At 32.3% G+C, this 25,839-nt stretch overlaps 4 protein-coding genes across 8 annotated transcripts; 1 reads left to right on the forward strand and 3 right to left on the reverse strand.

Moving 5' to 3' along the window:
• Window positions 1–772: 772 nt before the first annotated feature.
• LOC109339414 (protein DYAD-like) lies at window positions 773–4,897 on the reverse strand. 5 transcript variants are annotated; one of them, XM_019576847.1, is made up of 8 exons: window positions 4,717–4,897; window positions 2,752–3,035; window positions 2,223–2,606; window positions 2,080–2,137; window positions 1,901–1,996; window positions 1,461–1,756; window positions 1,211–1,325; window positions 773–1,111 (listed from the first exon to the last, which is right to left on the reverse strand). In XM_019576847.1, exons 2-8 carry the CDS (start codon window positions 3,024–3,026, stop codon window positions 1,016–1,018), a joined length of 1,320 nt encoding a protein of 439 aa, XP_019432392.1. In that variant the 5' UTR covers window positions 3,027–3,035; window positions 4,717–4,897; the 3' UTR covers window positions 773–1,015. The 5 variants fall into 5 exon arrangements, with proteins under 5 accessions (XP_019432392.1, XP_019432393.1, XP_019432394.1 ...); XM_019576848.1 differs by lacking the exon at window positions 4,717–4,897 and adding an exon at window positions 3,203–3,950; XM_019576849.1 differs by lacking the exon at window positions 4,717–4,897 and having other exon boundaries at window positions 1,901–1,984; window positions 2,752–3,951.
• Window positions 4,898–7,186: 2,289 nt separating this feature from the next.
• LOC109339417 (defensin-like protein 2) lies at window positions 7,187–7,969 on the reverse strand. The gene is made up of 2 exons (XM_019576853.1): window positions 7,811–7,969; window positions 7,187–7,552 (listed from the first exon to the last, which is right to left on the reverse strand). Exons 1-2 carry the CDS (start codon window positions 7,863–7,865, stop codon window positions 7,368–7,370), a joined length of 240 nt encoding a protein of 79 aa, XP_019432398.1. The 5' UTR covers window positions 7,866–7,969; the 3' UTR covers window positions 7,187–7,367.
• Window positions 7,970–12,889: 4,920 nt separating this feature from the next.
• On the reverse strand, window positions 12,890–16,281 carry LOC109339434 (patellin-3-like). Its single transcript, XM_019576873.1, has 5 exons — window positions 16,106–16,281; window positions 14,985–16,072; window positions 14,618–14,742; window positions 14,384–14,519; window positions 12,890–13,430 (listed from the first exon to the last, which is right to left on the reverse strand). The coding sequence occupies exons 1-5, from the start codon at window positions 16,227–16,229 to the stop codon at window positions 13,173–13,175; spliced, it is 1,731 nt and encodes a 576-aa protein (XP_019432418.1). The 5' UTR covers window positions 16,230–16,281; the 3' UTR covers window positions 12,890–13,172.
• Window positions 16,282–20,311: 4,030 nt separating this feature from the next.
• LOC109339415 (serine/threonine-protein kinase SRK2A-like) lies at window positions 20,312–23,871 on the forward strand. The gene is made up of 9 exons (XM_019576851.1): window positions 20,312–20,922; window positions 21,400–21,474; window positions 21,582–21,683; window positions 21,792–21,845; window positions 21,935–22,027; window positions 22,119–22,211; window positions 22,349–22,453; window positions 22,546–22,644; window positions 23,360–23,871. The coding sequence occupies exons 1-9, from the start codon at window positions 20,803–20,805 to the stop codon at window positions 23,681–23,683; spliced, it is 1,065 nt and encodes a 354-aa protein (XP_019432396.1). The 5' UTR covers window positions 20,312–20,802; the 3' UTR covers window positions 23,684–23,871.
• Window positions 23,872–25,839: the final 1,968 nt, after the last annotated feature.

The following is a 25,839-nucleotide window of genomic DNA, read 5'->3' on the forward strand; positions in this document are numbered from 1 at the left end:
TATTGATAGTCATACACATGCCAAAAATGATGAGTTAGTTATCGCTATGGTGACACTATCATATATCTCCACACGAAAAATCACTTTCAAGTTTTATCTACAATTCAATAATTCATATTTATTATATTTCTATTCATATTTAAATAATTATGACATTTAACATATAAAATTGATGCCAGTAACTTACATAAATACTATATATTTAATTGGGTAACTTTATTTAATAAATTTCTTAATTTTAGTATAAGACTTAAAACATCCATTATTTAATAACAGGAGTACTTTTTTTCAGACAGGAAAATACCAAAATGCTGGGACAGCATCTTTTACAAATTTATTTACGAAAAAATTCTGCCACTGATGTACTATACCGCACAATACAAAACGTTAACCACATACCAGTGACAGTTTTTTAGTATTATTTCGTTTGCTTATAAGGATCTAAAGTAGATTCATTGAATCAGTTAGATTCAACTGGGTTATATATTGTTAGAGTAAAGCAAGAGGTTACTAATCCAACACCCCAATGTGAATTTAGGTACACATGAAACTCATGAAATCCACAAGATCTGATATACAATTATGTAAATGTTCTATATATAAAAATAGCAATTAACTCCAAATAAGATTAAGTACATATTTCAAGGTTCATTCTAGCTAACAAGTTAAATTAGGGTAAATAAAAGCTACCTAAAGACCTACCATAATGGAACTTAACTTTACCAAACAATTCCTAGAAACTGCCACTTGATAATTCTACTGAAGGCCTAGCTTAAAGCATACCCAACTTTACTCTAAAAAGCCAGTGAAATATATCAATAGTATGAAGCTCAATATGTAGGTGAGGCTCAAATGTCTCTTCTATTAACTTTGGCGGTTAGAAAAGCTGTTGAATATTATATAGTTAATGCTATACAATGTCTAAACCCTACACTCTCAAGAATGACACAGGAAAACATATGAGCAAGAGAGAATGGTTAGAATCCTATATTAGGTTTAGTTCTTCAAGTAGACTCTATTTCATATTCAGCATACCAAATACAGTATTTGATACCTCCAATAGTTGCTGCTCCATTTTATCTTTCCAGGTAAACAACTCCATAAACATCTCCTGTGACAAAAATATAGAACAATAAATATTTAGTTGAAACATACATAAAAACTCTAGAAAATATTATATATACAAGAGAGGCACACACTATGATATCACCTGAAATAGTATCAATGAGTTATCAAGATCTGACTTTGAATTAACAGTGCTACAAGAATCAGGGGTCACATTAGGTTGATCCTCTTGCTTTTTGGGCCCCAACTCCAGCAAATCACTGTAATCATAAGGAAAGAAATGAGGGGGTTCTGAAAGAATAAAAGCAGCACTTTTTCCTTTTTGGTTCTTTACTTTCACTGAAAGAGAAAAGGGGTTCTTAAAGAATTTGACTTTACTGAGTTACTGGTATTACCTCTTCATGTTAGTCAGTTCTTCATTGACCGGCACAATTGGCAGGGTTGAGTAAGGATCTTGAAGAAGAATCTCTTGAGGAACATTAAGCAGCTCTGGATTCCCAAACCAAGGTGCAAATTCATTTCCTTGAACACTGTCCGGATTGGAGTTTTCTAGCCAATCTTGCCATCTTACTGCAGGAGAACTAAAGGTGGTGTGTTCCTTTGATGCTTGCAGATCACTCAATTTATTTGTTACGACAACTAGTTGTTGCTCAACTTTAGTTTTCCAAATGAACATGTTATCATGCATGCCCTGTACGCATATAAAACTACTTAAGCCAGTGATCACTTATATGGACAAATTAACCAACAAATAAATAAAAAGGATTCAACATAATGTGAATCCCATTCAATTTGTAAAGGGTGAAAACATAGTGGCAGTATACTGCTTAGATACCTGGACACCATTCAGAGAAGTCGTGATCTCAGTCAGACGCTGCTCAGTCATAGCTTTCCACTTCATAAGTGCTTCGTTCCTCCGCTGCCAATAAAACTAAACATAAATGTTTTGAAAGTTCTATTAGAGACAGTAAACCATTGAATTGTTGAAATGCTCGTGAGATGTTTAACATTCACCTCCATCAGACTAATTTCACTTTTCTCTTGTTGCTTTGCAATTAGCTCTTCCATATCTCTGCTATGCAGATCAACTTATTAAAGATGAACATATAGTAATCATACAAAATTATTTACTAAATTTGAGTTTCCAAGGTGTATACTTCTTCATTTGGGCCATTTCTATTTTAAGAATTTCCAGTTCACCAATAGTATCAGCATTCTGAGAAGGGACATTGTCTGCCCTAAATGTAGATGGTGGTATCCAGTACGAGTCGTTCACCCCAGCCTCCTGGTGGACCTTACCCAAGTTTGCACTCTCCAACCAATACTCCATTATTCCACTGGTGTTGAACCTTCTTCTGAATAGCTCAGTTCCTCCAGGTGCCACTTTACCATCAATGTGCTTCAGTAAGTGGTCTAACAGTCCAGTATCACCAATGTGCTTACGGGCAGCCATCCTTAGTGAAGGTTGTGTTATTGGATTTTCAGAAGTTGCACCTTCATTTTTTAAGACCCCCCACATGCTTTTCTCAGCCAACTTATACCTACACCTCACGGTTGTCTCAACTTAATATATATATATATATATATATATATATATATATATATATATATATATATATATATATATATAAATATTACTAATAAAAATGACCACAAAAATAGAAAGAATATCACACTATTAGTTACCTCTCATCTGGCCATTTGTCCCCGCTTTCTTCCCTATTTGACTTCACCTTGCTACCACTTTGCCTCTCATGTAATCCTGCTTTTATCTCTCGAAGACGATTACGACTAAGGCGCTTTCTTTTCTTAAATTTTGGCATGAAGATAGGTTTAGGCTTAATGTGTTTTTCTTCATCTTGTGGCTCCTCTTCCTCAGAGGCACTGGAAGAAAGCTTACATCCATATTCATCATGCTTACTGATGAACATGGCTTGATGACAAACACCCCAACGATCCATCCCTTCAGCCTTCAGTTAAACATGGATCTTGAGTGCAATCAGACAAATTACAAAATATTTAATAATACAACAAAGCCTTTTCACATAATGTGGGACCAAAGTGGAACCTAATCATTTAAATGACAACAATAATTTGCAAGAGTGGAACCAAAATGCTTACAGCATTGCAGCATTACCCTGATGTTTCCTTTTTATATCCAATGTTTGGGGAACGCCGTAGGTTATAAATATAAAATTAGAGTTTCAGCAGCTATTCTTGTATATGCTTACTAAGCATATCCAAGAATGGGTGTCACAATGCAAAATTTTGCGATGATATTGTCCTAGTTGGAAAATTTAGTGAGGAGTTACATGAGAAGCTATAAATGAGGAAACAAGTTTTGGAAGGACACGACTTTCATAGAAGTCAAATTAAGACGGAGTATTTGGAGACAGATAAATCGTACTATGAAGGTAAAGATGGGAGATAAAATCATATGACAAGTTATTGGATTTAAGCATCTAGGATCAATCATTCACACGACAACGAAATTGAAAGAGATATAAACCATAGGATTCAAGTGAGGTGGATGAAATGGCTAAGTGCATCAAGTATCATGTGATAGAAAGGTGAAACCCAAGCTTAATGAAAATTTTACCGTATTGTTAAAAGATCCGTGATTATATGGACTATATGTTTGGCGGTAAAATGTGAGCAATATATTAAATTCAATGTAGGAAAGAAGATAATGTTGTGTTGAATGATTGAAAATACTAGACAATATAGGATTAGGAATGCATGCATTAGGAAGAAAGTTGAGGTAGCTCTTATTATAGAAAAGATTGTAGATTCGTGTTTTAGGTGTCCTAGGCATGTATTGTGGAGATCACTAGATCCCCAACAAGGATAATAGATAAAATAAAGGTTAGTTCAATTTTAGAGAGAGAGGGGGAGACCAAGAAAAACCATAGACAAAACTATTATAAAATATTTAAAGACTAACGTTTTGTCAATACACATTATTTATGATGGAGCATTATGGTTTCGTTCGATTTATATAGACGACCCCACAGACTAAGGCTCTATTATTACTGTACTATTGTATGAATGGAAAAAGAAAACAGGATTGGATACAGTTTAGGGAGTGATTTAGTAAATTGACACACAGTGTTACAAACTTAGAAAAGGTAATAGATAAATAAACCCATAATCAAGTGTTACTACCATCATATTTTTTTGGTTTAAGACTATGTGTCTTCAAAGTTGTGTTGAGCTCTGATTATCCAAGTCGAACAGTATAGCCCCATTTCAGGGGCAAAAACCAAGCTCTTGTGTTCAAATTAATAAGCATTGGTCACTAGTAATTCTGAGGCATCAAATAAAACAGTAAAAACACTAACGTTCGTTTCAGTGCACTAGTCTTAGATTTGTACCCATGTCAAATCTCACCCTCTAAAAAACACAGTGGTGTTATTAGCAATTCCCAAAACTTAAAAAGGCATAGTAAACCCCAATTCAGATAGCAATCACGAAAACACAAAAAAAATTAAGAGAGAGACAATGCGGTGAGTTAGCGGCAAACAGAACACCCTAATCTCCGATTCAGACAGAAATGAAAAAGTGCTACAATGTTAAAATGTGATTGCGTGATTGGAGGAATAAAAAACGAAAATGCAAAAAGTGGAAGAGCAAAAGAGAAAGGGATTTTACTGTAACGGGAGATAAAGTAATCCAACGGGGTCCGATGAAACCAACGACGAGTCAGGACCAAAATGTGAAGCTAACAACGTTACTGGAAACGAAACGCATTGTCGAATGGCTTTACTTTTACCGATTTTAAAATATCCCACGCACTAAGCCCTAACCGCCAAAACCCTATGTAATAAGGAACACCAAAACCCACTAAAAAGTATTAAAAACAAACAAACAGCACAACAAAAATAATAACAATATAAAATATTAAAACCCAAAAAAATTCTAATGCTAATGGTCAATGATTTTTCTTTTCAATTTACCTTCACAGAGCACTTTTTTATTTAAAAAAACCATACTCGTTCTGGGTATGCGTGACATATCTTATGCTCACACCTTAAGTTTAGATTAATATATATTCAAGTTTTGAGATTTGAATTAAAAAATTATTCACGGTCAAATATAAATATAAATATAAATATAAATATATAATACATTTCATTGGAACAATATGTCTATTGATATAATTTCTTATTTTTTAATTGATTTTTTAATTATTTTTACTATTTATTTAGAACACTTTTGTGCAAATGGTTTGATGTCATAATGTGTATAACTGTATATCACTTCATATTTGTTCTTCAATTTTTTTCATATATAGTTATATAACAAAATATTTGCAATATATTATTCTACATGTTAAATTTCATAATCATAATAATAAGTAATATTGAGAATACTATTTAAAAATGGAGATGCATTATATTTGATTGAGTCTAGGTTCAAGTTCAAAGCCTATCTTGATCGGCATTTAAGTTTGAGTTAGTCTTCAATCCTATAATCATGTCTGAGTTTATATAATAATTCGGTCAATGTTTCTGTCCGAATAAGAAACAAGTTTTATTGAGCCAAACTCACCTCAAATCACCTCAAATGATATCTTTAATTTAAGTTAGACGTGAAAATAAATATTTTCTCATTACAAATTATGCGTTCCATGTTTTTTATGTTCTAATTATTTGTATATTTATTTAAATTTTTGGTATTTTAGAAATCAAACACACATTTTATACTACATTTTTCAATCACATTATTATTTATTAGTGATCTTTTGACTCATTACTTTCCCGCTTACTTATGTGATATCTGAGTCGCGATTCTCAAACCCATGAATTAGAACTTTTACAATATTTTATTCCTCATAAAAGGAACTTTCCGCGATTATAACTTATAATCTCATATACCTATCATTGTTTGGAATAAGTTACTACCATCAAACTATTATTTTACCATTAGTTAGCCCGTTAGTTGTATGTTTATATTGATACTATATATGATATATTAGAAAGTATACTTTAGTTATAGTTACTTCTATCATAATCTTAACGTTTATGTATCCATTAAATTAAGAACAAAACTTAGGTGCAATACCTTATATACAAATAGTATTAGTGACCAATTATAACATGAGGACATGTAATTTATCCATCTCATAATTAATAATGTTAAGTATTTTCAGTTTGTATCATCTTCTTTGTTCTCTCTAGGTATAAGGCACTCTCTTTCATTCCCTCATTCAAATTTTACTTACGCATACAGATCTTAATAATTTATTATCATACATAGAACTACAAATTACAGGAAATTTTGTATATACATATTATTACTTAATCTGAATTTAGCACTTGCTTGCTTCTTGGAGTTTCTAAAACCAATGATGTCTGGGTTTGATTAGTAATAGCGCATTCAGCCCTTTTCGTTGCTGAAAGTGATAATGAATGAGAAGCCAACCCCATGAGATTCTTCGATTTGAATCCCATTTGATTAACTATGTCATTGAACAGATTCAATTCATGACACGGCATTTGCTAAACCAACCCCACGTACCCATGGGACAATTATTTGATAGTCTTCCGATCTTTCTTTATGTGGATTATTAGTGTGGTTAACTGGTTAATTGATGTTGGAATCATGTAGTAAAAGGTTTGATTAATCTTTGCAAAAATTGAATGCTTTTACTTGACTTTTCACCTTTCTATATAATTTTTCTGCAAAGTTTGAATTTTCTGTTTTTCGGAACTAATTCTCATAACTCATTATCACAATGATTGCCAAGTCGTACAGAGACTATATTTATTTCCGTGATTCTATTTTCTGTCTGGGCTGTGATCAATATTTTATAAATATCAATTTTATGTATATAGTTATTATATGATTCAGTTATATCACTTATTAACTCTGTGCAATGTATTAGTTTGAACTAATCACTGTATATTTGAAAAAGAAATAATGTGCGAAGTTATGTAATTGATCCATTCATCGTATTTGAAATTTGAAAATAATTTCAAATCAACACGAGAATCTTTATGATTCCGTATTAACGCTTATATATGTTTAAAAAAATCAAATATTCAAGCAACGAAAAATCAACACATCTTATTATTTTTTAAATTATGTTCTCCAAATTTAACATGAAGCCAAAATTAAGTACATAAAACAAACCAAGAGTCATAAAAGCAGCGAAGGGAATTTATTTCCTCAGTATCGATGTTTCGAAAGTAGAAACAAAGGGGGAGTACAAAAAGTAGGCACATAGAAAGATTTTATTTTATTTGCATGACCATTATATGATGTTGATGCTGATGCTGATGCAGGAGTTAGTTAAGAAATTAACATCTCTTGTTGCAAAAGCAGCGTCGACGAACACCATGGCAATCACCACCTACGTAACCTTCAAGTTGGCAAACAGAGTCACAGTTGTGGTCGGTGAGGCACTTCCCTTTGAACCTGCTACTCAGCACCTTACCACATCGGTGACTCCCCAAAAATCCCTCCGTTTTTGTCACAAATTCCTCTGCATTATTACCACGCATATACTTCATTATTAGAAAATTTGTATACACTATTTTTATACATTATTATTATGTTATCTGTCATTCATATTTAATTATTATTTTCTTCAAAAAATAAATGCAAATGAATAGTGATTGACTATGTATAAATCTTTATTGTGAGAATGCATAAATAGTTGTACTTTTATTATTACACATATTTGTAATAAATGCAAGTGAGACGACAATTATGATGAGATGATAATGAATGATAGGCTTACGAGAAGCAAGGAGAAGGAGGAAGACGAAGATAAGACCAAATCGTGACATGCCCATTGCTATTGCTTGTTAATCACAAAGCTCAAAGCAGCTGCTTTAATGTGGGAAGTGTAGGTATACAAAGAACACCTTCCTACTCTCCTATTTATAGCGATACAAAGAGTATAAGTAACAACCATTTAATAATTACCTATTTATGTAATTATATCACTGTTTAATTTAGCTAAAACAAATCGCACACCCCACAAATATTGATAATTTAAGGAGTTCCAATGTTAAGGTTACAATCAACACCCATTTTTATTACATATTTGTACTCAATTATTTCTCCTTTCTTTACATTATACTTATATAATTACTCAAAACACGCATATTATTACATGTATACATGTTTATATTTTATTTTTGAATCTGAGAAATAAGTATTTATTATGCAAAGTACAATGCAACAGGAAAAATGTTTTGGCAGAATAATGACAGTAAAGTGATGACGTGGGTAAATGTGGCGGCGACAAATAGGAATAAGTTGTTGCGGTGCAAGACAATTTGAACATGTAGCGAAAATTGTTGCAATATGAGACGGTGCGGTCAGGTGGGGATATATCTCAATTCATGGAGATGACATACCCTTTCTTCCTTTGGCCACATATCCATCTTCAACACACAAAACCAACAAAATGAGGGATTTCAGAGATAAGGAAAAACACTTTGGAGAGCATGGTCCATGGATGGACATGTGCAAACCTGATAGCTTTGCATTAACACATTATTATTTATTCTTATTAACAAATATATTTGTTAATAAATGTTCGTTAATAAATAAATGTAGTAGTACTTAATTATCCTAGAGCAAAACATGAGTCAAATAGTTTTTTTCGATCAACAAGGTCTAGTGGTATAACTAGATTCATAGAAAAACCAAAATATTAATAATTCGATTCCTGAGAGTGATACTTATTAAAATGGGTAGTCATATACCATAAAGATGGTTAATTTCTTGCCGTGAAGGTACCTTTTATAGTACAAAAAATTAGTTTTTTTCCTATTTTGATGACCTAAATTAATTCACGCAAAAATTAGTCTAGTTTTAAGTGATTCTTCACTCTATATTTTATTAAAATACATATATAAACATTCAAAATTCAAATCCAATGAAAGAGAAGAAACATGTGTTTCAATGACACATATAAAGAAATGTGGCCAGACCGTATATAACGTGGCATGTCAGGCGAGCTTAGTAGCTTCCGGTGGCAGCAAACAAAATCTGGCGGTGGACACGTTGCAGCTATTTTGCATGTTAAAATGACATTTTCCACTCACAATTTCTAAGCTGCCTTATAGCCACAAACCAACAGTAACATTTTCATGATCAACTAAGGTGTGAAACCCCACAAAGTCACAAACAACAATAACATTTTTCACTCACAATTTAAAAGCTGAGTTATCGCCAGCCACACTGAAATAACCCATCCAATATACAATAACACTGCTCAAGATCCACCTGTCATATTTGTTGTGTCCCAATAGAGTCTCAATCTGATTAAATATTATATAATTTAAAAAAATATATAAAAACATAAAATATGTTAATATTATTCAGTGGAATAAGATTGGCTTAAGATAGAAGAACATGGATTTTTGTGACAAGTTGGATCCTTATTCTTCTAGCATGGCCAGTGATCAATTGGAATTGGGCTTGACCAAAGGAGCCCGTGGACGTGCTGTGATGGCTAGTGTCCCATAGGGCCGTATTTGAGATTTCCTTGATTTATTCAAACTAATCAGAGCAGTTTAATGAAATTGATTTAATAAAGTGAAATTCGTAGTCTCTTCTTAATAATGATTTTGATATATTGATACAATTAGAAGTCTCCTTCCACAATAAATTATCAGAGCAATTTAGTGATTTTTTACTTTACTAAAGCGAAAAATCGAATAAGAGAGGGTGAAGGAAGGTAAATATATAAAGGCAACTAATCCAAACTATCAGGCTTTAAATTCCTGTTTACTATTAGGCTTGGCCTGCAATAAATTCATATAAGCTATTTGAAAGAAGGAAGACAAAAATAGTCAAAAATTCAATAAATTTTGAAATTATAATTTCTTTTAGAGTAAAATAAATTCATGTGGGTGGAGGGTTCCTATGGGTTTTAGACAAAAACAAAATAGTACAATGATTGCATGAAATGAAGTCTCACTGGTCAAAACTGATAAAGGCAATTAATCAACAGAAAGTAGCACCTGGCTATTACTCTACGTTATGCTTCTTAATACTGACCATGCATCTCTTTTCTTCCAATCCCATTCTCAATGTTAGTCATAAAGTTAACATCTTTGGAACCCATATCTTAGGCTTTAGCCTTTTATCTTTACACTTTCACTGATCATGGAATAAACTTTGGTCATTTCTATTAACACTAGTGAACAGCTAAATTAACATGTCCTATAGTCACATACTGCACTACTTGACATATATCATTTTCAACTTCAACTATTCCCACTCATAAATAATAAGATCAGAATTGGATTCCTCTTAATCCTATCATGCTATATACTTTTTAACAATATGTTTTTCTTGGACAGATTCTGTACTAATTGACCCAAAGGTGCAAACATAATTTAAATTATCATCATGAAACAAGTATTAAATAATCGAGGTAGATTACAGATTAGAGGCAAATGATTGTCTCAAGAATTATAAATTGTTTAACTTAAGGTTCCATTTTATCTATCATGAGATCCAATACCTTGTGTGATGTGACTTAATATCCAACTCTACTTTTATATGTCACATATCACTTTCCTCTCATATCTCACTAAATATGAAATCTTGTTATTATATGAAAAAACATTATTGATAACTATGAAATCTGGGGGAGGCTTATATGAAATTCAATTGATATATATAGTCAATACGAAACTTATAAGCAGGATGTGTTTATTTTACTTCATTCTTGATTGCACAGTTTTGATCAATGATGAAAATGTATCAAGATGTTTTACGCCTTTACCTAACTAAAGAAACAAAAAACACTTCCAACCGATGCTGATCTAAATGGGATAAGGTCATAAGGATCTTCTCGAGTACCAGAAGGAATTACCTAAAAAAAAATGGAAAAAAAGTATAATCTCATACTTTTATTCTTTAAATATAATAATATTAAATATTGCCTTAAAAGAAAAAAGAGAATGATGTGGCAAAAGAAGTGACTATGGTGAAACCTTCTTGTGGCCAAGTAAAATGAGTGGCTTTAGTGTAACCTTTTTTGTAGCCAATGAGAAGAAGAGGTTGTGGTGAAGCATCTTTGTTTTTGGCCATATCATCATCAAGGCTTTGACTATAAATAGGAATGCTCCAGCCATTGTAAGACACACCAATATTCTAGCCTTAGTGCATATTCTCTCTTCTTCTCTTGTTCTAATATTGTGAGGAATATTTTAGTGTTTAAAATATACTTGAGTGAGAGTGATATTGGGTGTACTTGGGTTTTGGGAAGTGAGTGAAACACTTGAGTGAACTTGTAATTCTCTTTTATGATAGTGATAATATCATTGTTGCTCTTCAACCGTGGACGTAGGCAAATTGCTGAACCACGTTAATTTCTCGGTGTCATTTTCCCTATTATATTTTCTCCATATGTCTTCCCATGTGTCTTCCGCATCAACAAAATGGGGTAAGGTCATAAGGATCTAAATGGGGTAAGGTCATAATGATCTAAATGGGGTAAGGTCATAAGGATCTTCTCGAGTACCAGAAGGAATTACCTAAAAAAATGGGAAAAAGTATAATCTCATACTTTTATTCTTTAAATATAATGAAATGACATTTTTATTATTAAATACACAACCAAAAACAACAATTTGTTTATAGGAGATGATTTTTTTTCAGTCTAAATGATGGTCATCATCCTAGTCCATCACTTCTTGCCTTAAAAGGATCAAAAGATTGTTTGAAAATTGAAGGCAAACGGGTACATAAAGCATATTTAAACTGATAAAAAGGTAGATAGGTTAGAGAAATCAGTGGGCTATATGATGAAATTTGGTGCAACAAAAGTTAAAGTAGGCACTGTACTAGTAGTGCACATTGAATATGTTATGGGGCCCCTGAAAGTCTTTCATATTTGTCAAATTACACATGGGACTCAAAGGTTCAATGTTTATCAAATTTGGGATTAAGGGGTACAAATTTTACTACTAAAAGCATATGATAGCAGGAAAAAAAAACTACAGCACATGTGTAGAATTATAGGCTAACTAACCAATTAACTTACAATATGTGTTTATATTATCAACTCATCATGCTGGTGGTACAATCGATTATAAATATTATAATGAGATATTTTCTTTTGAGTCTTTTTAGTAAACAATGTTCCCCTAGGCCTCCCTTGCTAGAATTGTGTATGTATAAAGTTAATTGCTATGTTTTGGCTAGAAACTTTTTGTACAACTTTAATAATAAATAAAATACTCTGAAAGCTTTCAAGCTAAGAAAAAAATGGGATCTTCAAATAATACTCCACTACTTCAACTCTTAAGGGATCCTAGGTATCACCAAGTACAAATTTTGTTTACTACTATATAAAATAAGGCATCTTTTAAAAGTTCCTAAAACAAGAAATTTAGCCCTGTAATCTCATTTCCTGGTAAGATAGATGCCTCTTTAATCAAGAGTTAAAGACTATTTATTTTTAGACATAGAGATCACCAATGCATGTTACATGGTGAAATACTATAGAAAAACTTGGTTTACTTCAAAAATTGAAATTGGATTCCTGATTTCATTAATTAGACTTTAGCAGAAAAATTGTAAAAATGTCATTCTAACCTTAAAATGTGATAGAAACAAGGCAAAAGAAAGCCAGCCAGTAAAGTGGCAAATAAATAACAGTCTACTTTTTTGTTTATGGTTGAGGTAAATAAATAAATTGATTTTCTAACATCTAAACTATAATGTGACACAATATAGAAGTTCAGATATATGACAGATGATTCATATCACCTTTTTTCCCCCTTGTGGGAACAAGGATTATGACAGCTCTCAAACACAGACAGCAACAAAGTCAGAGATAGAGGCCCCATTACCACAAGTTATATGCCATTTATCACATACAAATAGAGCAACAATATGTCCTCCCCAATATGAATAACAAATCAAAAGATACCCCCCAATACCAAAATTGAACCTTCACATTTATCTTCAATAATAATAGCAACAATGAATAATAGTAACAAACTACTCATAAAGAGTATGCATAATTATATATAATATGATCATCACGCATAATGATTAAAATTAACATATTAAAAAAAAAGAACAGTTTATATATTCATATGAGGAGCATGAAAGTTCATCTTTGAAGCTCATTCAGAGGGGGAAGGCTTGGTCTTCAAACGGTACAAGATCTTTTTCTTCTTAGAGGTTGGATTATCAATGGTAAGAACAACTTTTCCAGGTTCACCAACTTTGAAACTGCTCAAAAGCACTGGTTCTTCTGATGAAGCAACTTTTCTACCCTTCTGGATTATTACTGTGTAGCTTTCTTCTGAGCTTGGCACAAATTCTGCACCATAACTTACTTCCCATCCAATTACTCTGACCTCCCAAGAGAGTAAGGAATTCTACAAGTTCCCAAATCACGAGAGAATAAAAAAATAGAAACTACTCAACCATCTCTTGAGGGAAAACCAAACAAGTATCTACTACTCACAATAAAAAAATAGAAACTACTCAATCATATCTTAAGGAACATTCAAGTTTTTATTAAGGTTTGATCTCAAAACCACTCAACTAGACATGCAATGTGAAACTTACTTTTACGAGTTAATTCCTTTATTCTATTACCTGCCTCTTTAAAAATAATGTAAGGGGGAAAGTGGACGTTAAATATGCAAACCTATAAATGAATAATCAGCATCATACTATCATAGCCATAGGCAGTTGAATTTGTACTTTCTCTTGGACTTTTATAATCCTACTTTGGGACATAGTGTCTCTTTCTTTTTCTCTGTGGTCTTTTTCATGTTTCTTAAATCATTGTTAAAACGTTGGATGCTCTTAATTCAGCTTAAATTCCGCCCGTCAAATCATTATGAGGTGAAATTGAAATATCATAGAAATTGTATATTAAGGTTACTTTATTGTTTTATACAACCTAATTAATCAAGCAACAAAGTGGACCACACACGTTTTATTGGTTAGCTAAATGGTGCAAAACTACACGAGAGAACAATTTTTGGCTCTTAGCAAATTAAAAATTAAATGAAATAATATTCAACCATTCAAGCTTCCTAGCAACACAACAACTCAATCTAACGAAAGAGGGACACTTGTTTTTTTATTTTCCTTTTTTCCTAATTGGGTGTGTGTTTCTTTATATGTATTTTATTCATTCCTAGTAATTGGCTATTAGGCCTGCACAATTTATTGCATAAAAATATGAGTGCTAAACAGTTAATCAAATTAAGTAATATTGAGAGCAGAGGAATCCAATGAAATATTCCCCATTCCAATGATGCATACTTTAGATTCTTAAAAAACCAATCAAATCCGACAAAAACAAAAGAAAACTCACCTCAGTAACAGGAAATTCCACGGTCTGTTTTGTTGCTGGCCTTACAGTGATTTCTGTAACAGCATCAGTATTTTCAGACTCTCCATATTTGCTTAGTCCACCATGGTTCACATGAAGTTGCTCTGGAGCTATGTAACTGATTCAAATTATTCAAAACCAAATTAAAATTATGCAAAGTCCAATACAAATGATAAAACAAAGGAAAAACCAAAATTTAAATATTTATGTCTTTACCTTAAAAGTGTCTCAGCTGATTTGGAAGGTCCTGAAAATACAAACTTGCTTTTGGTTCTCTGAGTAAGAAAAGGGCTTATCATTCTATTCACTGCCAGGTACCACCATGGCACATTGATGAACACCTAGACACAGAAGAAAATGATTTTTATCATACATTAGACATAAATTTATTCATCATAAAACAATATATGAGACATTTATGTTGAAATTAAACACTTAGCCGATCATTAATGAACAATTAGCGAGAAGAAAAAAAGGGGAAAAATTGAATTTTTATGATTAAGTAAGTTGAATACCCATTAGACCATAACACATATAAAGTTGTAAGTAATCAATATATGAGCAATTTAACAAGAGGAAGTACCTGTTTGGCTACAAATTCAGGATAATTATCCTGAAGCAATTGAAGGGCTTGTTTGGTAGCTTGTCTAAGTTCCCATTTACCAGGTCCAGGAGAATTCTTGAGATCATTAACCTGAACAATGGTGCATATGCCACCAGGGTTGAAATCAAGTTTCCTAATACTCTTCTCCAAGAACTGAATTCTCCATCTCATGAACTTGTCCCTCTTCTCCTCATCAGAAAATGTTTTCTTGTAAAGCTCCCTGTTGTTGAACTCTCCATATATGTTGTAACACACAGGGTGACCTTCCTTATCAAATCCATGCATGTACACCACTTTCTCCAATTCATCACCCAAATTCTCTTCCACCAATTCATCAATCCCAAACTCCTTTCTCCACCGAATTGTGTTGGAGATCATGGTGAAAGCTTCTTTCACCTTGAAGTCTCTGGCACGAAGGAACTTCAAGAGAATCACATCACTTTTTTCATCTGCAAGGAGTGGTACACCATATATGGATACTTGTTCTGGTGTCAATGGTGTAGAAGAAGCTTCTTCAACCTTGTTTGTTTCTTTTGTGTCAGCCTCAGAAACTTTCTCCTCAGGTTGTTGTGGTGGTGGTTGTTCTGCTTGAACAGAAGAAACAACGGTTTCTTCAATCGCCTCCACAGTTTTTGCTCCATCTTCATCTACAGATGAAAGAGCATCCACAACAACAGTTACAGCTACAGATACAGCTTGTTTGACTTCAGCAACAACCTCAGTTTCTTCCACTTGTTCCTTCTTTTCTCCTTCTTCTGTCTTTGTTGCAACTTCCTCAGCTGCTTTGGTTTCTTGTTTTGATTCAGCTTGTTTCTCTTTCTTATCATGTTGTTCCTTGGTGGGTGGGGAAAAGAAGTGGTGGTTGTTAAGTGCTTCCTGAATGAGTTGCTTAAGCTCTTGAAGTGCCTTGTTCTCATTAGAAAGTTTGGTAGTTTCTTCCTTCAATGAACCCGTTTCAGGTTCAGGTAGTTTCTCATCATTGTTGGGTCTAGATAGGTGAGAACCCAAAGTAACACTTTCCTCAACAAGAGGCTCTAAGGCCTTCTCTTTCTCTACTATATCAGCAACTCTCTCTTTTAATTCATCAGAAACAATATCAACAACACTAGCAGTTTCTGTTTTGTCAGCAACAACATCAGTTACCACTGCTGCTACTTGTTCTTCTTTTTTAGCTACTGTTGTTGTTGTTGTTATTGGTGTTGTGTTTGGAGCATGTTCAGCCATGGTTGATGAAGAGAATGAATGAAGAGAGAAAAATGAAGAGGAATGGAAGGGTGAGGAATAATGGTGAGAGAGGGGGAGGAGTTATAAAGAGAATAGTGATGAGTCATCACGAGATTGTGTGTGTTGTTATGCCAGGTTGGAAAGTGGACTAGTAATGCAAAACGTGGGAGTGTGGGACCTTGTTCTTATTTTATTTTACATATCTGTAATCTGTAATGTGACGTTGTATTTCAAGCAAATCAGCGGCGCTGTTGCCGGCGGAAAAACTTTTGTAAACATATATCAAGGATGTTTTTACTTTTAATGTTCTTGTTAGGAAAAATATATATTTATTTAGTGACTATCTTTTTATGAAGCATCCAAGGATTGTGCCGCCCGGATAGAGATCACCTGTCCCAATTCCTGTATCAGACTAATGAAAATGTGGCATTTCATTAAAAGAAAAATTCTAAAAATATAAAATAATATATTTGTATTACTTGGAGAAATTTCATTAACTAGAGACATGGAGACATATTCATTTTGGGAGCAGCTGATCCCCAATTCTGTGCGGCCCTATCTACCAGGGATGCAGTTAGTCACCCCAAGTCAACAATTCCAACCAAACTATATTTCATACACTTTATTTATTTAAACCAACAACATTAACAACTCCCAACAGATCATTTTGTGTCACAGACTATATAATTTTAGTTTAAATACAGCACAAGAAAAGGATGGAATATACAGGGTATTAATATTCTTACCTAAGCAATGATGCGTGGGTTGCATGTTTCTAATTTGTTTTCCTTTTCATTTTTTGGGTCACTTATGAAACTCAACCTTTGATTGCATCAGGGCCATTATTAAAATGTTTAAGTAAGATGTGGTGGGTCCAGACTCCAGAAATATTAAGTTTGGGAATGGGATCGATCTATATAAAATTTATTATAGTAAAAATATAATATATATTTTATAAAATGAGTATAATAGTACTCGATTTTTAAATAAATAAAGTATCAAACCATATAAAAAAACTTTGGAATAATGAGATTGTACCATAAAACTAATTCAAATTTCAAAATATAATACCTTCCAAGATTAATTTTCATAATTTTTATCTGAATTTTCACGTTTTTAAAATATTTGAGAATATTTCATTTTCAATGAGATAAGTTCATCTCTCGTAATAGACTTTCCAACACTGGATTACAAGCACTGGAATGTATAATATAGAAGTACTTATTGTTATTTATTTAGCAACAATTAATTATACACATCAACAATAATAACATATATTATATACATTCATATTTGTACTTCTACATTATACAATTATCTTCTACAAAATTATTTATTTTTCACGTAAATAATGGAAGACCCACAATTTTTATCTTCCCTTTTCAGTCAAAAAGGTTGTTGAATGAGTTGCATCTAGTATGCATTGCATATACAATATTATTGTAATATATACAACATAAGTTTGTTTTCAACTGGGTGCCACTTGTCCCCGCTACTATATCTGTAGATCCACCCAACCAGTTACTTCTTTATGCAGGGCATTGTATATGATATACAATATTTTCATTTTTTTTCCCTCTATTTTTTATTTATAAAGATTAGTATGTTGATTGTCACTACCGTGTTTATCAACTTGCTTTTCTATCATTTATAACGTGTAGTTTGTATGTTATAAATGATAAATATAGTACTTTGTGTTAAATATTTATAATTCGTATTTGAATTTATTCGATTGCTATAATGTTAAACTTTTTTAAATAACTTTCAAAATAAGAAGATAAGAAATGTAAAATAAGAACATAATATTATATAATTTTTTATAGAAATAAAAATAAAATAAAGACAAGATAGAGAATCATAAATTACACTATGATGTGGTGTTTATTTTGTGTTTTTCCTATAAGTATGCTCCTTGAGAGAACATTGAGGACAATAAGCTTCCCACGTACTAAAAAGAGATTCTAGGACTCATGAATCCTTCTTAATTAAGCTTGTCTAGTGGACTCAAAAAAGACTACCTCGGAGTGCTTATACTCGGTCTATAACGCTGCCCAAAGCCTCATAAGCCCAACCCAAAAATACATATTTGATTAATTTTCTTTGAGGCTCAATTTTAAAATAGAGCCATATAAGAAAATGAGTAAATTATACTGATACCCCTAAGTTTGTAGTAAAAATATACAAATTATCATTTATTTTTTTACACTTACATAAACCTCTAATTTTTTATACTTTTCACGACACTGATCACAATTGTATGAGAAAAATATGATAAGTGTAATATTTTTAAACAAAACATGTGACATTTTGTTAATAACAATATGTCAGTTTAGTGGTGTAAGTCTCGTCAAGATTCTTATAAACACTAGAGGCCAATGATTCAAGTTACGGTCACAATAATTGTTGATAGGGACAATCATGTATCTAAAAATAATTAGTTCATTATCTAAAAGCTGAAGAGATACTATTGATAATATAAAATTTCTGTGATCTCATAGATCTTGTTTTTGTTTATAAATTAACTAGTATTGTTTCTTCTTATTCCCTATTGTGTTTTATGTTTGTTTGTGTTCACAAGTTTTAATCCTCTTGTGATTGGTCTAATGACTTAGATACTATTGGATCTCAACAACAATAATAAAACCATGATCTATGTTAGCGTTATTAATATTATATTGGTCTTTAAATTAGATCTATAGAACACTTGTTACTTCAATAATCAGTTGAGTTGTTGAACCATCAATTTTAATACCACTTGTTTTGATATATTATCAATGAGCTAAAGTAATGTTTTATGAGTTAGGTAAAAGAATTATATAAGTGAGTCTGACACCATATTTTGACCAAAAACCTTAATACATTAGGTCTATAGGTTGATTCACTTATATATTACTAGTCCATTTTGTGGTTCATGGTTATTCTCAACAAATACACTCACAATAATCGAACTTTTAATCTTTTTAGTCTTTATGAGATTTAGCAGAACCGTACACTAGTATGTAGGGTGTTCAAATCCAGACCGATCTAACAATAAAACCAAAAACCGATACAAAATAGACCGAAACCGCAAAATTCAAATGCATTTGGGTCGTGTTGGACTTATTTTTTAAAGACCGATTAGTCCGGTCCGGATTTTGATTTCACCTATTGGATCCAGACCGGATCGAAATAGTATGTAAAGTTTAAGTGTGTAATACTTTTAAGTGTTTTCTAAACTTAACCTTAAGTCTCAACTCCAAAATTGTACCTATATTTTATTTGTTATATTCTATAACACACACTTATATATATGTTGCTATGTTTTAAATCATATTGATTATATTTGATGCACTTTTTTTAGAACTTAAACCAATCTCACAACCAAATGAAGAGGATTCAAGAATTATTCTGACTAAGTGCTTTATTATCAATTTTATTGTTGTGAAAGTATTATTGTTATTAATCATCGGTAGAACATTGCAACTGTTAAAATTACGTTACATGTGCTCATATTATTGTTATTCATATCTCGTTGTTTTGTTCTCTTGTTATTATTAATATCTTGTTGTTGTTACTATTTTTTACTTGTATTATTATTGTCTTATTGTATATTACTATTTTATGATGTTGTTTACTTATACTATTGTTGCACACATTTTAATGTTGTTGAACACTATTTTTATTGTTGTTTTATACTTAATATTTACTCATTTTTATGAGTTTTGAATATAAGTACAATTTTAATATTTTATAAAAAAAAATAGATCCAAACCGAACCGAAACCACATATTATATTTGGATTGGATTGGATATATTAATATAAACAGACTAGACCAATCCATACCACATGTTAATTACGTGTTTGAATCATATCATTTTTTTGCCTAAAAACTGATGTAAATGAATCGCGAACATCCGTACTAGTATGTTAACATCTTGTTTGTAGAAAGATATAGAATTTGTGATAATTTTTAGTTGTAATTTCCTTTCTTAAAATGTATATAGAGATAAAATTAAAGAACAAAAGAAAAAAGTACACATAATTTGATTTACTGTATCAAAATTTATCGGATGAGAAGGGGGAGAAAGGTGTCCCATAGCACTATAGCACCAACTGCGTTGTTAGAGATCCATTACCATTACCAATGGCAAAGGCAAACCCAATTCCAAGGTCGAGGTTGCAGACCTGACAAAACTGATGTAAAAAACAATTAAAATAACACCCAACAAGAAACAAACGGGGAAAAAGACAATAACAGATTAAGGTAATCGATGTCAGGGACTAACTGGGTTCAATACCAATACGAATTGCTTATTTTTCTAATGCACTCTCTCTCTCTCACTTCCACGTGCATTCTCCCTCTTCTGTCCTTACTTTCAAATGAAACCAATCTTCATTCACCGTTTCTCTCTACATCATATTATTATATAACATAAAAAAATGTAAAAAAAGAACCAGTTTTTCAGTGAAAGCAACGTCCTTTACATAACCCTTTTAATCAGAGTGCAAAAGGGTGTTGTGAATTGCATCCCCATTTGAGTTTCAAGCTTAAAATCACAACTGGTGTTGTTTGTTCAAGTTGAGGATTTAATCATGGAAAAATACGAGACTGTTAAAGATTTGGGAGCTGGGAATTTTGGGGTGGCTAGGCTCATGAGGAACAAGGAGACTAAGGGGCTTGTTGCCATGAAATACATTGAGCGTGGACACAAGGTTTCTTTTCTTTTATTAAAGCTTCATTTTCTCTTTGTTTTTTCAGATATATCAGAATCACGTTTTGCATTTGGGAAAATGATGTATGATTAATGAATGTAGGACTCGTGTAATTAATTATGAGTTCATGATTCAGTGTGTTTCTAATTTGTGAAAGTAAAAACCCAGGAAGGGTATTTGGTACACGTTCAATTAACAAAACTTCATTGCAAGTCATTTTCACTTAAGGAATTAAAAAAATCAATTCTAGAGTTGTTAGCTTTTAGTTATGCAGCAATTTATCATTTAATCTTTGAGTTAGAAAATCCAACATTTGCTCCTATGTTCTGGAAAGCAAAGCAGGCTAAAAGAAAAGGCTCCTTTGCCTATTCTTATATTTTCTTCCTCTGTTGTTTGTTGTTCCAATTTTTTATAAATTAAAAGCTATTATTTTGACATCTGCTTCCTTGTTTGTTTTTATTTCCTTGTCAATTCTAGATTGATGAGAATGTTGCTAGAGAGATTATCAACCACAGGTCCCTTCGGCACCCAAATATAATTCGCTTCAAGGAGGCAAGGACTTTATTTTGTTTACTTGTTGGATCACTTTGTATTGAGTACTCTATTTAAGTTTTATTAAACATGTGCTCTGATTTCACTGGGATTTTGATTTTTTTAAGGTGGTTTTGACCCGAACTCATTTAGCAATAGTGATGGAGTATGCAGCTGGAGGAGAACTCTTTGAGAGGATTTGCAGTGCTGGCAGGTTCAGTGAAGATGAGGTTAATAACTTAACATACTCTCACAAGATTTTGTTCATATTTTTCACTCTTTTGCTTTTAGTTCCATTGCAATAGCCATATCTCATTTCCCACCCTTTCATTGTTCAGGCTAGATATTTTTTTCAGCAGCTGATATCTGGTGTTCATTACTGTCATGCCATGGTATAATCATGCTCAAATTATTGAAAAGTGAATGGACTTAATGCACTCTAAAATACACAAAATGACGTGCCTTTATTCTTCTTTCGCAGCAAATATGCCACAGAGATTTGAAGCTAGAAAATACTCTTCTAGATGGAAGCCCTGCACCTCGCTTGAAAATTTGTGACTTTGGTTATTCCAAGGTACTGGAGTAAATGCCACTGAATTTAAAAGTGCTAATACTAATTTGTGCAAGTCTAAAATAGCTCTGAGTGTTTCTTATTTTTGGTGTAGTCATCTTTGCTCCATTCACGACCCAAATCAACTGTTGGAACCCCTGCTTATATAGCACCAGAGGTTCTTTCTAGGAGGGAGTATGATGGCAAGGTATTATATGTGCTCTAAATTCATTGTATCTTTATCATCACACACTTACAAATGCATTCACACATACATACATATATTCCATTATGCGAGTTCCTCAATATTTCTATTTAAGTTTTATGTTCTAAAATTTGTTTTAGTTGGCTGATGTATGGTCATGTGGAGTGACTCTCTACGTGATGCTAGTTGGAGCATATCCCTTTGAGGATCATGAAGACCCTAGGAATTTTAGGAAAACAATTCAGGTATGTTATCCTCCCTTTTGATGCTGATCTTCATATTGCTCCTTATGTTATTATCTCATCAGTTCATCTCCCTTTACCGTCCACTTCTGCAGCGCATAATGGCCGTTCAGTACAAAATACCTGATTATATTCACATATCCGAAGATTGCAGACACCTCCTCTCTCGTATATTTGTTGCAAATCCATTGAAGGTATGCCATGATGTTTAAGTATTACAATTTTGGATAGATTGTCACGTCGTTTTAGATCATGTATGCCATATCTCTATTATGTTCCTAGAAGTATACATTTGTTTTTGTGTTCACTTATAAACCCTTGTAGACCATTTGCTCATAAAATAAACCCTGTTGACTAAAACCTATACCCTAGGGAAAGTATCACTCAACCCTCATTCTATCTTCAGCCTCTGTCACCCTTCTGTCTAGTTAATAGGTAAGGCTAAGGTGTTTCTATTTCTCCTCTTTTGTTTTCAAGCCAAAACATGATTTTGGACTTCTTTTTTCTCTCCCTTGCACTGCTTCCCCTCTGCATTCCTTATGGTTTATATAAGGGTGTCAAGATATTAGTAAGTTGAGGCATATACATTTTAAATATTAGTTTTATCACATTGTAATCTTTGAATAATTGAGTGAGAATTTATGGTAGTTTTCCTCTGAATATTAGGTGCCATGTAACTTTCCTCTAAAAAGTTGGCAGAATCTTTTGGTTTTTGCTTATATTCAGTTCTTACTTTCTGTTCATTCTCCAGTTTCTTTCATGCATAATAAAAGCAAAAGGGAAGATTTTAAATGTGATTCATGTCAAACCAAATGCTTTTGAATATATCTTAACTGTATTGTAATTAGGACTAGAGATCTTATTTATATCAATCTAACTGCCAGAGCATGTTCCCTTTATTGTTCACAGAGAATCAATCTCGAGGAAATTAAGAACCACCCATGGTTTGTAAAGAATCTTCCGAAGGAGCTAACTGAATCAGCTCAGGCTATCTATTACCAGAGAGGAGGCAACCCAAGCTTTTCTGTTCAAACTGTGGAGGAGATTATGAAAATTGTGGGGGAAGCAAGAGAGCCTCCTCCAATATCGACGCCCGTTAAAGGCTTTGGCTGGGAAGGTGAGGAAGAAGATGAAGAAGACGTGGATGCAGACGTGGAGGAAGAAGTGGATGAAGATGAGTATGACAAGAGGGTAAAAGAGGTTCAAGCAAGTGGAGAATTTCATATCAGCTAAGCAGTGTCAATTCCTTCTGTATTTGTTGAAGTACTCTTGTTTTATGCTAGAAGTGACCTATTTATGTGTACTATAACTTATGACAACTCTATAAACCTTTGAGACATTGTTCATGTAATGTACAAGTTGTGGACAACTATGCATGAGAAGTTGAGAACAGTAGCTGTTTAACTACATCCTAAATTACTTATCCTTGTTATTAACAAACAGTATAGCTGTCGCGCCCGATTTTCGGCTAACCGACAGCTAAGATGAAACAATAGCCTTAGTCATGTATTGTGCCAAAAGTTCTTACTTTGAGAAAGAAATCTGCATAAGTTGTTTGAACTTAGAATTACAATGAGAAAAAGTATTTAAATCTATCTCTATCTCAGACACAAAAATATACTACTGCCCAGTGTGCTGAATCTTCACATATTACACACACAATGAAACGTGTATTGGTCAGGCTCTTGTTTCTGATCAAGCAATGGATATCATCAATAATGAATCTCTTAACACTGTAAGAAACAATTTCTAAATGCTGTTAATGATTTGAGTCAAATGAAATTAATGGTAATGCCATGTGGAATTGAACACATCAAATTTTGGAGGGTCATTGGTAACATAGCTATCAGTTTCAGCATAGCCACAGACACACATTTAGCAAATATCACTTCCACTATTCTGGGACTGCTTCTGAGTGTTGTGAAATAAGAAACTCAGAAAGATTCATCATTGTCATATACATAGGCTTAATTTTTTTATGAAGTTTCTTCACATCACTAATATCTTAGATGGAGATGCTATTAGAATTTAGAAGAGGGCCTCACTCAGTCTTGGTTGGAAGAGTATGCTAGTGAATTTATACTATGGATTTTTACTTGATGTGCTTGTTTCTCCAAAATATCATCTTTGTGAAACATGCTAATTTCCAACAATGCTTTCCTGCTAAAATGCAAGTTGAAAAATAGAATATTTAAAAAATCAAGAAAAATATGTATCACCATAGAGCAATTAGAGTAGGATTTTTTACTTAAAGAAGATGGGTTCATCTTAGGCTAAAAAAATATGAATCTAAACCAATTTTGACATCAATTATTTATTGAGTAAAATGATCTCAACCATTAATCTTAAGTCTATATTAATGCACATTTTTCTTTCATCTACCTTATACTAATATATAATAACTATAGCTTTCAAAATATGGGTGAGAATCTATAAATTCAAGTGATGGAAATCTACATTTTTTTCTTTCATCCACCTTATTATACTAATATAACTTTCAAAATATAGAGTAACTGTCCTATACAAATAGACATGGATGTTAGAACAAAAACAAATAAATACATATGACCCCTGTATGACTTGTGCCTCATGTGGGGGACCTAGTGGGTCTTGCTTCATGTAGAAATTTTTGCTCATTTCCTTTTCCACATATTTATTGCTTACAAGATAACAAAAAATAATTGGGACAATTTATTTAAAATTAATATATCAGTGGAAGAAAAAAACACATACACAATAAATTGTAGTTTTGACTAAATAAGTTTATTCCTTATTTTTCATAATTGAAAAATAGTTGACATATAATTGAGTTTCTTGAATTAGGAATCCAATTTTTATCTTTGTGAAAACAACTTTATTGTTCAAGTTGTATAGGTATAATTTACTTAACCTCATCTCTATCTAATTTAAATAATACCGTGTATGAAGTTCTGGTTCATAATTTAACCAATTTCTTGGTATAAATCCATGGATTCTCACATATTGACTGTTTTTTCTTTTGGTACACATATATTATTGTCTTTGCTTTTCTGTATATCTCCTATTTCAAATTATCTTAAATTAATCTTTTATGGAAGAAAATACCCTAATTTATAAGTATATGTTGAATAAAATTGACCAAAAATATGATTGGCGGTGGAAAAGTTAGTTCAAAACTGAAAAACTATGAGCTTTAAGGCTAATAAGATTATGTGTATAATAAAATTACTTGATCAAGCTCAAACATTTCTATAATACATTTTGATTTGTATTTTCTTTAAAGGGTTCTTATAATATGTTTCATAAGCCACATGCTAAGAAACTTATTAAAAGCAAAGTTTCATTTGAAAGTGATGTAGTTATCATTCTTCACATATGCATATATAGTTTCCCCTCTATAAAAACATACT

The sequence above is a fragment of the Lupinus angustifolius genome, unplaced genomic scaffold, assembly GCF_001865875.1.
Source record: "Lupinus angustifolius cultivar Tanjil unplaced genomic scaffold, LupAngTanjil_v1.0 Scaffold_75_79, whole genome shotgun sequence".
Lineage (NCBI taxonomy): Eukaryota > Viridiplantae > Streptophyta > Magnoliopsida > Fabales > Fabaceae > Lupinus > Lupinus angustifolius.